Source organism: Sphaeramia orbicularis, chromosome 22 (genome assembly GCF_902148855.1).
Source record: "Sphaeramia orbicularis chromosome 22, fSphaOr1.1, whole genome shotgun sequence".
Lineage (NCBI taxonomy): Eukaryota > Metazoa > Chordata > Actinopteri > Kurtiformes > Apogonidae > Sphaeramia > Sphaeramia orbicularis.
In genome coordinates this window covers 5,254,556-5,274,721 of record NC_043978.1, presented here as the reverse complement: position 1 = coordinate 5,274,721, position 20,166 = coordinate 5,254,556, and the positions used below count along the sequence as shown (strand labels likewise).

The 20,166-nt window shown below is 39.0% G+C and overlaps 1 protein-coding gene across 1 annotated transcript in view; it reads right to left on the bottom strand.

Moving 5' to 3' along the window:
* Positions 1 to 18,850, bottom strand: part of frmd6 (FERM domain containing 6) — a 38,013-nt gene extending 19,163 nt beyond the window's left edge. The window contains exons 1-3 of the mRNA XM_030127118.1: positions 18,707 to 18,850; positions 2,574 to 2,881; positions 1,879 to 1,969 (exon numbers count right to left, since the gene is read on the bottom strand). Of these exons, the coding sequence (XP_029982978.1) occupies positions 1,879 to 1,969; positions 2,574 to 2,672 (190 nt within the window). The 5' untranslated portion in view covers positions 2,673 to 2,881; positions 18,707 to 18,850. The remainder of the gene's footprint in view (positions 1 to 1,878; positions 1,970 to 2,573; positions 2,882 to 18,706) is intronic.
* Between the last annotated feature and the right edge of the window lie 1,316 nt (positions 18,851 to 20,166).

Sequence of the window (20,166 nt, the reverse complement as noted above, 5' to 3'; positions counted from 1 at the left end):
CATTGGAGTGAATGTGTTTACATGTACATTGTTTGTTTCCCAATTGATATTTGGCAAGCATGCATTTCATTTACATAACCAAAGCCCAAGTGCTATGTTCCCATGAAGATAACTGGTTTATTTGGTGACATTTGGAGACATCTGCCGCCATCCTGTTACAACTGAGGTCAGTGGTATTGGACTTGTGGTGCACCAAGAATCCGAAAATTATATCTGAGAAAATTTCAAGAGCAATGTGTGTTTCCAGAAACAATATCAGCTCACTGTGAGGAGTTTTCATTGAGAACTATGTTTGTGGTGGCACAGACATTAAAACACAGCCAGGATTTCAATAATGACACTTAAAGTAAAAGTAAGATTTGACAGACTTTATCATGCAAACTATGTAAACATATTGCCATGGCGTTGTCATTTTTTTTATGAAACAGTAAGTTTTATGGTTATGCTGAATTTTAATTGTTTTTCTTGGATCAGGCTATTTCATAATTTGACATGTAAACCTACACATACCTAACCCAAAAATATTATATTATCCAACATTTTTATCTGTGGTATCATTTTATTTCATAGGGTTTAATCAACAAGGTTGGTTTGCATTGTAGTATGCTGGATATGTTCCCAGTGTGGGTTGGACTCCACCAGGGTTGCCATTTGTCAACATTTCTGTTCACAATTTTTATGGACAGATACAGATGATGTGGTCTTGTTGGCCCCATCAAACTGTGACCTTCAGCTTTCACTGGGATGGTTCACAGCCAAGTATGAAGCAGCCTGAATGAAGGCTAGTACCATCCATCCATCCATCCATCAATGGATGGATGGATGGAGTCCAATATTCTAAACAGCACTGTCTAGCACCTGTCAGTTACAACTAAATAGATGTATGATCATGCCACTACCTTATGGCATTTTTTTCAAACTTTCAGACTGTTAAAGCAAGTTTGGTTTATTTATTTGTTATGGTTAGACCACATCTACATTTATCCCATTTTCTCCAAAACATTCTCTCAAAATGTAATAAGAGCAGATTATTTTAACTTAATTTTAATTAAGTTAAATTATTATTTAACTTAATTTCAACGATAATGTATGCATCACATCATTGACCCACATACTGTTTAACTGTGTGCTGAGTTAAATCCTGACTGTGGATTGTTGGGGGGACGGTGGGTGACACACCAGAGGTGGGTGGCCCCTGTTTGCCTTGGGGATTTCACGCTGTTCAGACAAGCACTTCAGGAATGTCACACAATCAGACCCATTGGCTCCTGCTCAACTGAGCTGCTGGGCTGTCATTGGCTCATCTGGAGGCCAGCTGTCTGAAAACACTGCTGCTGCAATTTACTCTGCTTCTGCAGTTGCCCACGACTGTCACCTGCTGTCTGTGCCCACCATGGACGGTGACTCATACCACACATTAAAACACTCGCTGCGTCTCATCACTGCAAAAACAACTTTAGTCTCAGTGCACAATGGGGGCTGTCAGGACCAGGAGGCCCAGGTTCCAGGGAAACCATCATGACAGATAGGTGAGAGATGTTCCATTTACAGCCCATTCCTGTTTCTCAGAAAGTTATGGGTCTGAGAGAAATAACTGCCTAGTGTTTCTGTGGCTCTGATAACTGTGGATTCAGTTTGTACAATGCAACCACATGTTGGGTCACTAGGAAATTTGAATGGTTTCAAATCAAAACAATTCACAGAACTGGATGGTGAACTCCCCTTCAGTAAAAAAAAAAAAGTTAACACTGATAGAAAACAAAAGCTGTTCTGTTCAGCAGATGGGTAAACAAGTTTAAAAAAGGATAAACTGTGTACAACACATGACAATTCAACATATGGAAGTGACCAAATACAGCAGGGAGGATTTTGTCTTACTCTGAATAACACTGAGTCCAAACAGGTGACAGTCCTTGAGCCTCAGGAGGTCACACACCTGGACCAACAGTTCCTGGCATAGGGTCTTCACCTGAGGGTTGATGAGGAAGAGGGTGGTCAGAGATGATCTGTGAACCATCACGTACATAAATACTGACAGAGAACTGGCTATAAAGAATGTTCAATGTGTGCAGCCTTTCCTGTCAAAGTCTGATTTGTGCTTACTTAATCTCAGAGCTAAAGTAGATCATGTAAAACCATATCCAGATTACAACCGTCATGAACATACACTTTACTTGATAATTCACTGCCAAACATCAGTGATTACTTTGAAGGTTCAGTGTGTAACATTAGTGATCTGTTCCTTCACCTTAGGTAATAAAAACTTTTTTTTTTTCATTTTAGTGCAATTACACACAGATGCTATTAGATCATCTTAAATAGCCCTAAATTTTACACACCAGTGTTTTCTTTGTATTCCATGATGTTACGGAAACACTGTCATTCATACATTAGCAGTTAAATATGTCCAGATAAAGCAGTGGTGACAGTCATTCTCCATTAATAATTACAATCCAGTGATTATGTAGTAATCATGTCAGGCCTAATGATAATGTAGTTCAAAATAAAGATCACTTGAACAGTTCCCTACATACAAACACATACATATGAGTATGTGAGTGCATATTACTCACATTGACAATGACATTGAGGGTGTCATCATTGGGCAGAAAGACACAGACACATCGGCGGTCCTGCATGGTTTTGTTGTTATGAAAGTTCAGTTTGTTCATGTTTGTGTGGCTGGGGCAGGACAGGCCCCTCCGCCTGCTGTTGGGGCTCTGGGCCCGCCGACAACCTGCCTCCACCACCGCAGAGACTGTCACCTCCACTACAGTAGGTGTAGTTTGAGTCCTGCTTCAACTGCAGCCCAGAACACACAGTCCAGCACCGATGGGCCAAGCAGATGGAAAACCATGAAGACTCCAGCTGCAGCCAATCTCTGTGGAGACACATGGAGAAACTGTCAAAGGTTGTTCTGCAGGACTGCTGTGTGGTTAAAATGACAAATACAGATTAATCACAATATCCAAATTAACATTTAAAAGCACAGCAATAAGTTAGAACTAGGAAAGGAGAAATAAAAAACAGCCAGTTAAAAAAGGAGGCCAGCATTCCTATGTGTTACTCTTTTGTCCATGAAAATATGACATCAGTGCAGGGGAATGTCAGCAACTCCTGGCGAACATCTGTCTGAAGGAGAAATGAAATATAATGATGCCATGAGGACAACTCAAAGACACAGTGGCCCATACTCCACATTTGTATCACTGTCTTATAGAAAACACAGCAGAAGCCACATTAACAACACTGTTCACAAACTTCAGACAGGAGTTTAGATGTGTGTTCAGCTGTGACATGTTTGACTGCTGCCTCTATGAGCCAAACAGTTCTGCAGTTTCCTCCTGGGTTGTCAGCTCATTCATTCTAATGACATGCATTTGGCTTTAACTGTCTGCTGCTAATCCACATGAAACTAGAAGCACTCGGAGAGCGCAGACCTCCGCCAAGGCTGATCAGTGGCCCCCCCTGTGGGCCCCCCCCACGCCAAGGAGGTTATGTTTTTGCCAGGGTTTGTTTGTTTGTTTGTTTGTTTGTTTGTTTGTTTGTCTGTCTGTTTGTCTGTCCGTTAGTGTGCAACATAACTCAAAAAGTTATGGACAGATTTTGATGAAATTTTCAGGGTTTGTTGGAAATGGGCCCCCCCGTGGGCCCCTCCACCCCCGATCACCACCAAAATGTAATCATTTCTTCCTTATCCCATTTCCAACAAACCCTGAAAATTTCATCAAAATCTGTCCGTAACTTTTTGAGTTATGTTGCACACTAACGGACAGACAAACAGACAGACAGACAAACAAACAAACAAACCCTGGCAAAAACATAACCTCCTTGGCGGAGGTAATAATCAGTGTTTCACTACCATTAGAAGATCTGGTATGTATTTGCTTAGCGCTCAAGCTAAAACTCTACTATTCTGACAGAAAAAAACACACCATATTAGTGAGAATTGAAGGCTTTGTCAATGATATTGTTTATTCACAAAACTGGAACTGTATGTTGACAAGATCAAATATTCACCTTAAATGGACAGAGTACCCATGAAACTCCAGTTTTACAGAGAGCATTGCTTCATGGATCATTTGTTAGTATCAACATTGCTATGCTTGTGATCGCCATGTCTACGCTTATATTAATATTTTACAAAATAAAAGTGGGAGCATTGACAGTTTAGTAAACAATGAAGTAACACCTTAATTCAAACATACCCACTGATGCATTTATGCCGTAGTGAACATGAACACATATGTTTAGATCCAACGATGAGACATGCAGGATATATAGGTTTCTTTCATTTACTCACCATTCTTAACATTTTTTGAAGTCAGCATATTACCTGCAGTAGATCCCTGACACATATTGAAGACATGCAGTTATGTTATGGTAAAATCTATAAGGGGTAATATAAAAAAAAAAAAAAACACTTAGAAAACACCCACACAAACACTTTTAAGATATTATAAGTTTATAACTAATGATGACTACTGTTCAACTGCATGACAGACAGCCTTTATATCTGCTATGTCCAATATTACCCAATCACCTACCCTTTAACTTCCAGCAGGGGTGGGTTTGAACTAATAAAACAAGTTCAGATAAATACGGTCAATCCCACAGAACACCAATCACAGCCCTAAAGTGTTCCAAAGAAAGAAAACCCTACATACATCACTTTAAAAGTTCAAAACCTTTTCAAAGAAGGAATGTGTGAGTATAAAAGGTACGGTGGGAGAACATGTATGTATTCTCCCTGACACGGTGGTGTTTTTCCACAGCACCTAGGCCAAATGGAATGAAGAAATAAAATGTTGACACTTCAAACCTCTTCACTATTGTTAAACTTGTATCATTTTGCAATAATCAACCTTTCCTCATGTAGGAGCACATTTATGTAATCCTCTTATTATAAAATGTGTAATGTAATGTAGGGCTGGGAATCTCAGGGTACCTCACAATATGATAAATGATACATGGCTCACAATCACAATAATATCTCGATATGGCAATACTGCGATTATTCATATATTGCTCTCAATAACCTATGATATATCTGTGTGTTTATAGGTGAAACAAAAACAAACAAAAAACTAAATTTCATAGTTTGTATTTTTCAGCACCGTTTAACCATCAACAGAGCAAAAACAATGGTACTGTTTTGTGCAACATAACTGTAAACAGGATTTTGTTTAGGTTTCTGACAAACAGTGACACTATTTTAAACCCATTCAGAAAACACAACAACTCATGCCTCTCAAGTAGATCAAATCTATTAAGTAGAAACATAACAAAAATAAAATAGGTGGCTGTACATTTTTGTCATGCCACTTGTGTATCGTATTTTTGTGAGACAGTTCCTACATACGGCAAAGTCCTTAACCAGGTTTGTCTCATTCACACTATGAAAACAATCAAAAAATGTTTAATGAAAGAGGGGAGGTTATAATTGAAGGGAAATTTTAAATCTAAAGGTCAGAAGCGTGTGTACAACATTGAAAAGCTTCTGTATCACTGTTAGGGGAGTTAAACTGTGGAACAGATTGAGTGCAGAACTAAAACAAATTGCCAGTATGACTGTTTAAAAAGAGACATAAAGAAATTATTTTCCAGAGGTACATTGATAAATAAACTCCATAAGGTTGTTTGTTATTTGGATATGAATTTTGCAATGTGTTGGTGAATGTGTTATAATATAGATGAGTGACTAAATGTACATGTTTCAAAATTGCTGATAAATTTGGGAGCACTGTTTTCAGCAAGTATGGAAAGGTTTGAAGGGGTAGGATTAGATAAATTAATACTTCTTCCTACTCCTTTTCGCTCATGTAAATTTTGAGGCTTATGACATTGCAGTTTTAAGTTACCGTTTGGTTTTCATTCTCTTGATTATCATTTATTTGCATTTCTGTTTTTAAATTGTCATTTACATGATCGAAATAAAGATATCAATCAATCAATAAAAGCCAAAGTAAGTCCACACTTTTGATTTAAATGATGCCAGTGCATCTTTGAGTTTAACTTCACTGCTCGAGTCTGCCATATTAGCAAAGTTGTTTGATTTTTCTTCTTCTGTGACTTCGACCCAATTTTCAGCCACTCGTGCAAGGCGTGCCCCCTGGATGACATGACAAACAGTGACTCGACTCACTAAGGAGGAACGATGAAAGAAGTTTATAGTGGCTATATTTTAATAATAATTAAAAAAAAAAAAAAGATACGCGATGAGAGCGAATCGATAATCCATCGTAAGATTAAATATCGCGATAGTTCGCCATATCGATATTTTGTCACACTCCTTATGTAACATATAAGTGTAATGTGAAAATCTACCATTCGACTGTATTTAATAAAAATATTTTAATGATAACAGTCAGGTCTTATGTGAAAATGCTCAGTTAACCCTAACCCTGTCCCCCCAAAACCCCATGACCTTAAACCCCCTGTAGCAGCAGCATCCACAGTCCACAGAGGCTGGGAGGGACCTAATGCCGCATTTCCACTGCGTGGTATCGGCTCGATTCGACTCGACTCAGCTCAGCCTTTTTGCGTTTCCATTACAAAAAAGGACCTGGAATCTGGTACCCGGTACTAGTTTTTTGGTATCACCTCCGCTGAGGTTCCAAGCGATACTAAACCATGACGTATAACACTGCAGACCACTGACTGGTCAGATAGTTTTCTCTGTGACTCGCTGTTTTACAAAAAACAGATGCAGAAGTGGACAGTAAATATAGCGGTACATTAGTCCACATGATAACAGCCCAAAACTACACCATGGTCAGTCGAGGAGATTCAGTCTTTGGTGGCCGACGTAAAAATTCAGACGAGACAACACGCAACGAGCGAGTTTATCAGCAACTCTCTGAACAGACGACATGGAAATAACATGCCGCATCGCTATGACGACCAGGTACTGTAAAGTCAGTAGTATCCTGTAATGGAAACAGTCTCTAGGAATACCGAGCCGAGTCGAGCTGGTTCCACATAGTGGAAACACGGCATAAATGTGCACCCTGAATTTAAGGTTTCAATATTGTGAGTTCTGACTTAAGCCTGCACGTAACAGTCAGGTTGCCTTTGGTTTGTTCTCTCACACATCATCTCTTAAGGGAACACACACTGATGCACCTCCTACTTCAACAGTTCAGGAGCATCTCACAGAATGAGGTTCACATAAGGACATACAAGATGTCTGGAGGGTGTGAAAAGCCTCAGACCAGACAAAAGAATGGTCAAGAACAATCCGTACTCATCATCACTTCTTCTTGTTGGAAATCACTCTCCTCTAAGCTGTGTTGTCATTAAAATCACAGAGGAGGGAAACTGGGTAGGATCACATTGCAGAGAGAAAACAATTAGCATTGAAAAAGAAGTAAGAAGTACTGAGTGTTTTCAGTTGTTTCTCATACACATAAAGATCTTCTGTTGTGTGCATGCATTACTCCTTGCTTCCTCATCACATCCAGAAATCATAACTAAAAGTCTGACTTCAACCTCACACATTCTGTTAGTGCTACGTTCATGAGCAACAACGAATCATGTTAAAATATGAACCTAATATCAGTGAAACAATCACACTGAAATGTCCAACCAAGTGACTGATAACATTACAGTGTGGGACTGGACTTCTGCTGCAGTGTTCAGACTAAGAGCCCATTCAATATGCCTTCTGGTGCTGTATAACACTGCTTTGTTGCTGCAGAGACAGGGAGCATTGTGGGCAACGTGGCCATAAATACACATAAGGCTGACATACAGCATCAGTTCTCATTAAAGCTGGTCATTGGATGTGCAGTGTGGCAGGAAAACAGCTCTGCAGCAAAGTGTGCTGATGAACCACGACGAGGACTGCTGCGGCTGCTGACCTCAACTAAACATATCACCGCATTACTGCAAACACACACATTCACACAAGCATGTAAACATATGGACATGGAGACAGAAATAGAGCCACATGCACATTAGATCAAAACCACAACAGTCAGTCAGTATGTTCTTTTGCCACAGGCGTCAGGCACTACTACACAACAGCTGAGCAGGGTTATTTAAAAGGAACATCCATGGTAAACATTCTCCTCAGTAGGTGACTGGTTCAATAACTGCCACTGATCTCCAGAACTGCATATGATGTATGTTGATTAAACTACCACCAGTATATCAACAAGGGTTTCCCTACTATTATAAGATGCAGCATCCATACCATTCTGAGCACCAGTTAACTAAAATGAATGTCAAACACATCAAAAATGCTGGAACTCAGACTTAAAATTGCCTAAAAACCCTGCAAAAAATAATTCAAATGAGCTCAATCTTACACATGTACAGTAAAATGTAGTATACACATTAATACAGCAATAAAATGAATCAAAAACCTGACAGAGACCATTTTATTGCACTGTAACTACTTTGATTTTTCAAACTTCAGTTGCGTTTGACTGATAATACTTAGTAGACAGTGTGTTGTCAGTATTTTTACTTAAGTCAAGAATTTGAATACTTATATTGAATATTGAATACTTGATTGAGCATACTAAATATCTTTTTTGCAGCAGTCAGTAGAGAGGTGATAGGAAACAAAAGAAGGCAGAGAACTGAACTGAAAGGCTAACAAATGTCGTCTGGACTGGGAATTAAATCAGGGACACTGTGACCCATGGAAGGAGTTCCAACCTCAGGCCATCTCTAGAAAAGTAGGTGTTTTGTTGTCAGTTTGAAATAGTTATACAGGTAAAAAAACAAAAAAAAAAACAAATAGCTTCGTCATGCCTGCCATTTCCCTCCATTTCAGCTACAAGACTTTAAATCTTCAGTGTGAAAGTGAATAACTGATACTTTACTGTGTTCAGTCATCACTGATGGGTTTAATGGCCTATCGTGTCATGTCTAGTCTACACGTGAGACATTACCACAGAAGGAATGTCCAACGTTCACCACTGTGAAATGAAAGGGTGGATTCTCTCCCACAGAGTGCTGGATAATGACATTACTGCTGCTTTCTGCCCCCCTTTCACAGCAAAGTGTGATGCAACACCAGTGTCCGTCTAAAGCAACACTCACACAAAGAGCAGCCAAGCGAGCTTCCTCCTGCTTGTCAGGTCCAAACAGAGATTCTGTCAACGTGGCAAACCTCAGAGTCAAGCATAACATCGAATCCACCCTGGGACAGAGAGAGGGCCTCTGTTACAAATACTGGATGGATAGTTTTCTCTCATTCTTTCCCTACATTGACAAAGAGGGGTGGAGAGCACCTATGTCCAGCAGAAGAGGAGGAAGAACTGAACAGGCCACCGGAGGAGGCTGTCACCACGCTGAATTAAGAAGAGCTTCGAGTACAGTACATGTCAAAGAGAAATAAAAAAGGCAGTTGAGGACCCAGGGTATATATATACAAGACAGGGAGGAAGCAGAGAGAGAGAGAACACTCCGAGCTTAGATGAGGAAAAGATGAAGAAAAAACTGCTGCAGTCAGTAGAATTCCTCCCTAACATCTGCTTCTCATTCCAACAATGGCTGCCTTTGATTCCTAATGCAGACGATGAGCTGCCCCCCCCCACCAGCACCTCCATGTGTCCCCACCACCACCACCCACCTACCTCCACGTGTGTATCCAGTGGAATCCCTGCACTTGTGCCAGATTCAGAACTAAATGCATTTGGACATGAGTCTTAACAAGTGTCAAGAACTGATGGATTCGGTTCTGCTAATTTATGAAATCCATAGGTTAGGTGTTTTATTTCTTTCTAACTGCTTTGGAGGTAGTGTCAGTCAGGACACTGAGTACAGAATATGCTGACCTCTGAATATTCTTAAAATTATGAACTTTTACCAGGGTTTTAACTGATCTGTTATAAGCCTACCAGTACACAGTGTTGTTTTAAAATATGTCTAACCACACTTATTCTTGTATTTGATGTACTGAGCATTTGTGTCTGTGTGCAATGTCATGACCTTGCTTTCTGCTTTGGTCTCACTTTCTCAGCAAGTAAGACCACTTGTGTATATTACTTTACAAAGGTTTTTGCAAAGGGTTCAACGTGTGATATTAAATGCCATCTATGTATTTTGTTAAGTCCTCCCTTTAGGTCATTTGCTCCGTCTTTGCTGGACTCTTTAGATAGATAAGGGGATATTAACTCTGGCACTAACTCAAACATAGTAGGTGACTGTAATGCACCTTAATGCTGGATGCTATCTGATATAAAAGGGAAACAGTGAAGCTCTTTGTAGCTACTTTAGAAACATGGTGGAGCAAAATAGTGGACTAGTGGATAATTCTGAATATTGCATTCCATTTTTATTTTCCCAAATCTCCACACTTAAAATTTAAAGTGGGCACAACTGACTAACAGGGGATGTTTTTCACTTATTCAATTGGTTGTATTCTATAACTCCACGTCAATATATCACTCAATATCACACATTGAACCTTAAACAGATACATCACTAACATAACGTTTCTCCACAGTATCAGCACAGGTATTGTACTTTCTATAGATACTACACTAGCAAAGCAGTGTAACACCATCTACAACTACTAGTGAGGCAACAATGGAGGAGGATCAAGCTTAAAACTACAAACTAAAATTTCCAAAATAAAACGTTTTTAAAGATTTTCCCAGCTGAGAATATAGTTGCTTGGACTCCTGTCTGTGGTCAATTAATCAAGATAGACTTGACTTGAAAATTTGCCACAATGCTTTCAGAGAGTCCCTGTTCATTTGTCTTTACATCATCTGTTGCAACATAATGACAGAAATACATGCTGAAACAGTGATGATTTTGGATCAACCGATCTGTGACTTTCAAGATTTGAGATCATGTTTAATTTGCTTCAGCTCACTTGGAACCTTGGTGAGAAGATGACAAATAGGTAAGACATGTCTGCTGAATGAAAAAGAGGCTTTGATTTAACAAGCTTCAGAACATTACTAGACCTATTGAACAGATTAGTAATTTTATTTTATGCTACTCTTTTTGTCTATTTGTCTTGTCTTTTAGTCTTTTTCAGTTTTTATGCATCTTAATATTGGAGGATGCTGAAAATACAAGAAGGTATTGGTCAACGCTTCATTTAAACCTTGATCTTCACATGAGGACATATTAAACTAGAAGCACTCGGAGAGCGCAGACCTCCGCCAAGGCTGATCAGTGGCCCCCCCTGTGGGCCCCCCCCACGCCAAGGAGGTTATGTTTTTGCCAGGGTTTGTTTGTTTGTTTGTTTGTTTGTCTGTCTGTTTGTCTGTCCGTTAGTGTGCAACATAACTCAAAAAGTTATGGACAGATTTTGATGAAATTTTCTGGTCTGCGCCCCCCCCGTGGGCCCCCCCACCCCTGATCACCACCAAAATTTAATCATTTCTTCCTTATCCCATTTCCAACAAACCCTGAAAATTTCATCAAAATCTGTCCATAACTTTTTGAGTTATGTTGCACACTAACGGACAGACAAACAAACAAACAGACAAACAAACAAACCCTGGCAAAAACATAACCTCCTTGGCGGAGGTAATTATACAAATATACAAAGCAGCTTTTAATATAGATAATACATAATCACTGGCCATTTTTGTGGTGAATGTCACCTTATTTCCAGAGTTCAGTACCAGTCAATAATGAATTATACTGCTACAAACTCGTCTTTCAAACAAAACCACTTTAGGTTGCCATTTCATAAACATTGTACAAACTATAAAGAAACCCTGAAAAACAAAAGGCAAAAGACAAAATCATATCAATCCGTCTGACCAATCATACTGAGGAAGGTCTAAAACACAGACTGCAAATGCTAACACTGATTTTCATTCCTGAAATATTTTAAGATCTCCCTTCCAAAAGGTCACAACTTTTACAAATAGTTCTAACAGCTGGATCTAAATGGAAATGGCTCTTTTTTCTCCATCAGATCCCTGCCCAGAGATGTGTTTATTCAACTTATGAGAAATGTTGCTGAGCTGAAGAGAAGCTCTAAATCACAATGGTCACAAGATGGCATTAGTCTTCACGGTGACTTCATGTCCTTTCTGTCTCTGTTTAACCCACTGACTCACTTATGGGAGGGGCTGAGCACTAAAAAAATAAACAGGAAAAAACGTACCATGGGCGACATGCACAACCACCCAAACCACAGACTCTGGAGGTTCTAAACATCTATTTTTGACTCTAGCTGGCTTTCAGTAGTGTCAGGAAGTGGATGTCATGTACAGAAACGTATTATACAAACAATGTACAATTATATCTGCCGTTAACGCAATAGATAAAACAAATGAATAACAGTGACACTAAGATATTAATAGACTATGTTTAGTTGTTACCTGGATTCTCTGTGTTTTTAGCCTGCAAAACTAATCTCAGGCAGAGGAAACAGAACCACACAATTCCAGACCTTGATCCCTTCACCATAAGATCATCTGGCGAATATTTGTTTGTTGAGTGTAAGATCAAGTCTGAAATGTCAGTCAGAATAATACAACATACAGACATTATCCCAGTCTTTCACGCCACTTATAAGATACTTATTTGCTCATTCTATTCCAATGTTGTGATAAGTAAATGTCCTCCTTTATCAGATGTCATGCTCATTACCCACAGATTGGTTCTGTTATACCATTATATAATTCACACAGCGTAAATAAGTGCTCAGGGACCTCAGGCTGAACTGTAACTTACAGAGCGATGCAGCTGTATGGTCTCACTTATCCTACATTGTAATAACTACTTACGTGGCTTATTTTCATTTTGAATGAGCCTCGTCCTGGAATTAGTCAGTTACAGAGGCTCCAGGATTTTTCTGCTAAATGAATCATTCTTATAATTCTTGATCATTTCAGATAGAGTCACGGAAGCAACAATTTTGTGACATCCTACAGGGCATTATTATTTCACTAATTTAAAAAAAAAAAAAGTCAGTAACTTTTCCAGGTTTCCCATGACTTCTATTTGCACAGCAGATTTGTCTGATTCAACTATTCTTTCTATGTACTTCTAACCTTTAAACAAGATCTATGACACCACCAATCAAGGCAAAGTAGAAAAGAAAAGAAGTGAAAACAGATGAATTTATCAAACTTGCAGTGAGCAGGTAAATGCTAAAACTGAGTTAATCTTTTAATGTGAACTGATAAACATACTGTGGTGATGGGTGTGTTTTATGCACAACTCAAAAGCAACAAAACGTTCAAACAACGTTGCAGACTTTGAAGAGAAGTTCAGCACACAGCTCAGGTACGTTTGTGAAAAAATGGTTCCAACATTCATCACATCTGGCCTCCATGTGGCTCACAACACACACCACACACACACACACACACACACACGCAGGCATGTTAGAACAGAGTCAGCCGTCGCTGCTTTCGTTCCCGCCCAACAGTCAGGCCTGGACTGAGTAACACACCACGGAGACGTCAAACCAACCATTACGTATACTCAAAATAGAGCGGGCCGCCTTAACAGAGAGGTTTAAAACACAGAGCTGCAATTATAACAAACTCAACTCAAACCCTGGTGTTTAGTTTCCATTTGGACTGAATCAAACAGTTTGTTTGCAGGTCATCTGATATGCTTCCTGTTAGAAGCTTCTATAACAGGATTGACTGCTATTGTTTACTCTGTTACACCTATACTAGACAAGAGACTAAAGCAGAACATTATTCATTAGCGTTGTGTATTAGGAGTATTGTATAAATGTTATCTTTTTCTTTGGCAAACCACTTAACTGTCCACAAAGTGTGTGTCGTGTCTTTCATATAGTAAAACTACCTGTCAGTGTTTAAAGCTTGGCAGAGTGTGTAACAACATACAGACGCATGAATGAACCGCTCCCAGTTACTTGGAAGGATGCCAGCTTTTCCACAACACTGCCTTAAAAATACCTCAGTATACAGAAACGATCATGATACTGTAAAACCATGAGCTGGCACTGGTGATCTAAACAATACCTGATATTTAGATAAAAGCATGTAGCTGAAGAAGTGTTCCCAAACTTAGGTGTCTGGTGTTATGACCCATGAGTGAACCTGGGTGTCAGTAACATGTCTATCTGCTACCAATCCAACCCAAATCAACTAAATATCCCAGGAAATACTGAGAGTTCAAGTGAAAGGCATGTAAGGTGAGCGGATAATATCCTCAGGACAATGCCAGCAGGTTAAATCTCTCTGGTCTACTTCCTTGAAAAGACTCAGCAAAGCATGAGGAAAAAACACAATCAAAGGAAAGGGGAGACTGGAAGACAAATGCAGGAAGAAGTGACCCATTTTTTCTTCGGTCCACTTGGTGCATTTGAGAGATGGATACGATAAGTCACTGAACACATCTTTGGAATTTGGATTAAAATTACGTTTTGTTTTTGACATGTCTTTCTCCAATTCTGAGCCAATTCATAGCCTATAAAACATTCCTATAACCTCACTCATCTGTATATTCTACGTTAACAAGGGAAAAGTAGGTGGAACTTACTAATACACCCGCCCAGTTGCACAACATTTTGCCCCTCCTGCTCACTGATACCCTGCCTACTCAGGGATGAATTTTGAGTCTTAACTTTCAGTCTTTAAAAAAAAAAAAAAAAAACTGGGAGAAAGGCACATGTAAAGAACATGTCTGTAAAATTTGAAAAGAATCGGATGAATACTTTTCGAGAAATCGGTTGGACAAATTTTCCCAAGTTGAAATTTTCATAAATCTGTACAAAAAAATCAAAAAATTTAAATGCAGTTATCAAATTGTGCACTGCATCTCTCCAAGTGATAAAGAACATGTGTGTGAATTTTGAAAAGCAGTGTCCGAGAAATGGGTTGAAAAAAATCTCAGGCAGACAGAGGGATGGAATTCTAGGTATATCTATATACCCCCAGGTATGATAAAATTCAGTGGCACACAAAGTCCATGAATTTACTCCTGGATGATCAAACAATAACAAAATGAGCACGAAATCACAAGAGCAGAGACTATAGGTATATTGGCCTAATGGGTCTTGTTATGGCTTTAAAATCATTGTCATCATTTTTGTTTCGTTAAGATTTTTACATTATCATTGTAATACTAAAGCTATTACATTGTTTTTGTCTTTGTTTTGGTTTTTCATCCTGTTACATCTTTTGTGTCATTTTCACCTTGTTATATATTTACACTAGCGCGGTGACCCGTGGAAATCCACAGGTTCTAGAAGCAGCAGAGTTGATAAAATGGGGAGCAGAGCTAAGCTTACTGGCATAACACACAGATTAGGCAACTATATAATGACCCTCATTTTGTTTTGTATTGACATCGACGTAGACCACAGAATTTGACACAGGACTGAACATGATGGTTTATTGCGACTCACTGCCGTCCTGCATCTGGATCCACTGAACTCCAGTCAATCTGATCGGAGTCTGCGCAACCCCCCCGCCCCCGGCTGTGAATGGAGTCATCCAACTGTAAGCCCACTGTAATTTTAAAAACGACTAATAACTCAAAATGTATTAGTCATAATAATAAGCTGTTTTTGCCAGTCTGATCCTTGAGCCTAAACACATAAGTACTCCAAAAGGCAAAGGCTAGCTCTGTTCAGATTTTTAGTTATAAAGTAGACACATATACACGCCCGCACACAGAGGACACTTGGATTTTATAATATAGATTACAACCTTTATGGCATCTCACTTTATGTATTTCTTTTCTTGTTGTATCTTTTAAGTGTTGCTGCATCGTTCACATTATTTCTATCTTAATAATTCTTTTTTGTTGTTTTCATCTTGTTTATTTTTTGTTATGTCATACATCTTCTGTTGTATCATTCTTTAAACCACTGACTGGCTTCTTCAACTTTCACTCAGAATCAAAACTCAAAAGAAATGCTCATATTTGATCATAACATCATTTATTTATCACAATGATTGCTATTAATTCATAAGGAAATTCTTATAGTAAAAAAAATGATGAGTGATAAAATCAGATGAAAGCATTTATAAACAGTGGTTTTTGAAACTATATGAAAACGTTCATCCTAGCTTGTGTCAGGCTTCCCTGGTGGAATTAGCATTCTAAGGGAAGTGATTATGTAAAATGTGTACAACAGGTTATCTCCAGTTACCCATGCAGAGTATAGCACCACAGATGCTTTCTTCTTCTTCAGCCCATGTCCTGTTTAAGTGTTGACTGCAGAGTATTAGCATCAAATAAAGTCATCCCTAGGAGCTAAGGTTTCAGTAAAGCCTCTGATACAACAGAGTTTATTAGAGATGAGATTGCCATCTAATGTTGGAAAGAAAAACACAGATTCATTCTCTGGAGCACGTATTGTATGTCACAAGTAACATCATACAATACATTGTTTGTCAATTCTTCATTTAACATCTCCAAAATGTTAAATAAAAATACATCTACTGATTACAGAGATGATAAATGAGGGGAGAATTGAGGCTTGTGTAATTATGGACCATCCCCATTGCACATTCCAGCACATTCATCTGAATGAGTCACACACACACACACACACACACACACCAACCATCTTTGTTCGCACATTTCCTCTTTGTTTCCTACTCATGCAGTGGGTCTTCCTGTCCACACACCACCTGCATCATCCCTCTCTGTCTCTGTCCATTCACTCTGCTTGTCACAATCACACAATCACAAAAACATGTCTTGTTTTTCTTCCGCTGTCCAACAAAGCTGGAGCAGAGAAGGGGATGACATGTCATATACATCACCAACAGGCCACAGAAGGTATTTGATGAGCCCTCCATGTGTCCTCAAGTGTTTTCAGTCCTTTAAGTGATCCTCTGACTGACTGTAACATTATGAACAAGTGATCACAGAGCAACTCACTAAAACAGATTTGATCTGTAAATTGTAACTTTGAGAAATGCAATAATGATTAATGTGCGATGTTGGTACGTTGAGCAACATTAAGTACACTATTGAACTCACTATGACTTTAGTCACTTGAAGGACAGTGACAGTAGAGTGAAAACAACCACAAAGGCCAAGTATGTACATTTGGCAAGGAGTTGTTCCTTCTGCAGTGCCCTTAAGCAAGAAATCAAATCCCTATTTAGTCTCTCCAGTGAACAACATCTGACTGAAAGCAATAGAGACAACCTGTACTGATGAATAAGGCTGAACAATGCAGAAGACATTGATAATTATCACAAAAAAAGAATTTTCAAGTTTAAGAGCTACCTTTTGTCCCTACATGAAAGTTTAAGACAGAAGACGAATACCTGTGGTTTTAAATTACTTGCAACAACAAACAAAATAAGATACAATCAGACATAGGCTACTTTATTGACCCCCACCAAAGGGAAAATTCAAATGTAACAGCAGCACAGGACAAGAGGAATCAAATACAATAGAAACAAATAGAGAGAAAGGTAAAACATTAAACAAATTCCAAAGTCACTAAAAGTGACATAAATAGTAATAATGCATAAAATTAATAAATGTGGTGAAAGATGCAATTCGAGGCCACAACACAAAAAATCCTTCTACTGCCTCTACTGCTAATTGTGTTCTTTAAATAAAATGAAAAATGGTATGTTCTCACTCATCAAGAAATATAACGTTTAAAACACAAGACAAACACTATGTAAAAGACGTGACAAGATGAAAACTAAGCAAAAGAGGATTAAAGTTTTTTTTATTTTACATTTTTCTTCATGGTCAGAGTATGACAAAGACTCCTAAATCAGCATAACATTCCCTTTATCTAGATATAGAACTCTGAAAACAAAAATGATGATAAACATCTGTTTCCAACATTAAATTATGCAGGAGTAAAATCAGGTTATATAACAAAAAAATATCAACACTGTGTGACTGTTTTAGCCGAGAATGTAACTGTGACAGTGTTATGATGACAGAACCTGTTTTTATTGATTCACTGGCCCATGAGTAGAGTTCTTTAGAACTTTAATAACCTCATCATTACCTACTCATCGGTGAGAAGTGATGGTCTGTATCATTACCTGTTGTATTACCTGTGATAGTGGCTCAAAAACGACGTGGAGACTCTGTGGGTAACATTAAACCGGAGGGGAATTGCTGGAATTCCTGAATGCTAAACAACTTATCCTATTTGTTTTTCAAAGTGAGTGGAAGGAAAGGGGGGATGTGTACTCAAAAAGCCTGAGTTACACGACTTTTTCGCTCTCCGAGTTCTGTCACACAACTCTGCCACAGGTGGACGAACACGTAAATAAAGATAACTTTGGTGCTTTGGGGTTAGAAAATCATAAACAAATAGAGAAGCTAATCCCTGTTTACAAGGGCACAAAGATGGTGAAGACAGGAAAGGAAAAGGTAGAATAAAAAGGGGAAAATTCTAACATATAACTTCTGGTAAATTCATTCTCATATTGTACATCATATTGTGCTCTGAACAAAGTTAACATTAAATACCTGAACCTGTAGTAAAGACTCGGTTTGCTTCTATTCACTCCTGTTTTCATTCCTTGTGTATTGTCCTGGCAGCATCACCGCGGTGAGGCAGGACCGTACCAAAACGACCTGGCTGTCCCAACTATCTGTCACTAAGGCTTTATGGATTAAAATGTACAGTTAATAAAGTAAAAACGTGTTAAATTCCTTTTTAAATGAACATTTAAAGGAGCTCGAGCGCTGAGGTGACGTCACGGTAACTGTCCGACCCGTTAACACTCACCAGTGACGAATTAAAGAGCAAAAGGCGTTTGAGCATAAAAAAAAAGACAGAAACACATTAACTCACCTTTAAAGAGAAATGGAATTAGTCCCTTAAAAGTATTAATCCGACCAGGTTAAGTTGCGTTCCTCACAAACACAGATCCAGACTTGGGCAGGACTTAGTTAAGTTTGGGTGTTCGGACGTAGGTTCCGTCGCCCTCCACCGGAGCCTCAGTCGGTTCCATCTGGAGCTTGAGGCAGGACAGAGGGATACATGTGCGGAGGGTGGAAGTGCTAAAGGAGGGGAGCGGTTTCATACCTGTCTGAATAAACAGACCTGAGCTACACAACCACTGTCAGAATTTAGTAATTAAATAATAAATGAATCTACAGCACACTTGAACTCATCAGTATTGGTTTTTGCCCTTTAATGCCACGAATAGTCTTGTTTCTCACTCTGACCCCCCCTCCCCTACGCGCACCTTGACTTGGTATCGCCCACGGCTGCCTCTCATTCCATTCCTCCAGTGCAGGAGTGGACTCTGCGTCTGCGCAGTAATTTTGGAAGTCGGCGGGGAGAAATAGTAACGGCGTCTCTGTATAAGTATTAAAAGCGCGCTCGGAACAGTTTGGTGATGTAGGCTGGTTTATTTTTACGCCCAGATCACCAACACTTTGCAGCTGGCCTTCTTTTATAAGCCATTTCTGACCCAGACCGTCATGAAAAATGCAGTAACCCTGTAATAAATCTTTTTTACAAGGACAGACATAGGATATCAGGGATTAAAAAAAAAAAAAAAAAAAAAAAAAAAAAAGATAAAATTATCATAACATGGAGTACCACGGGATGACTGTCAACTCAAGGAAGGGGTCATTTAAGACCCTTACATGAATATATTATATTTTTGAACAGCCAATCCCAAAACTAGAATTAGGACCAAAAATGGGTCATAGACCTATTTTTGTTGGATTGTCATGTGTCAGTGGAAAATATATCAGTGCCATGATAGTTGTTAGTAACAATCAAAGGGAGGAGACCTCAGCTCCAAAACGCAGGTATCCAAAATGTAAGTATTTTAAAGTGGTGTGACACTGAGCTCTTGGAGGTGGCTACAAAAAGCCCTTAGACTTACATTGAACCCATTCATTCATTTTCCAAGATGTTTAATCCTGTAAACTGTGGTGGGGGTGTCAATCCCAGCTCCCAACAAGCTAAGGTGGGTTGACCCTGGAAGTGTTGCCAGTTGTAGTCATTGTAGGGCACTTACATTGAACTTCTCTGTAAAAATACAAACTCTTTCCCAGGACGCTTTCTGGTCTCGTGCATTTTATTTAGACCCTTTACTAAGCATTCTTATCCATCTTTACATTTTCACTCCACTAGAGAGATCTCAGGTCAAGTAGAAGCTGTGATATCTCTCATGTTGGGTTTTGGAGTCTCTCTCACCTGCTGAGTCAAACCTTTGGAGTTTTTTTTTTTTTTCCTCAAACACATTTTTCCTGACAGACAGCTCTATGGTAGTTGTGGTTAATACAGTCAACTCT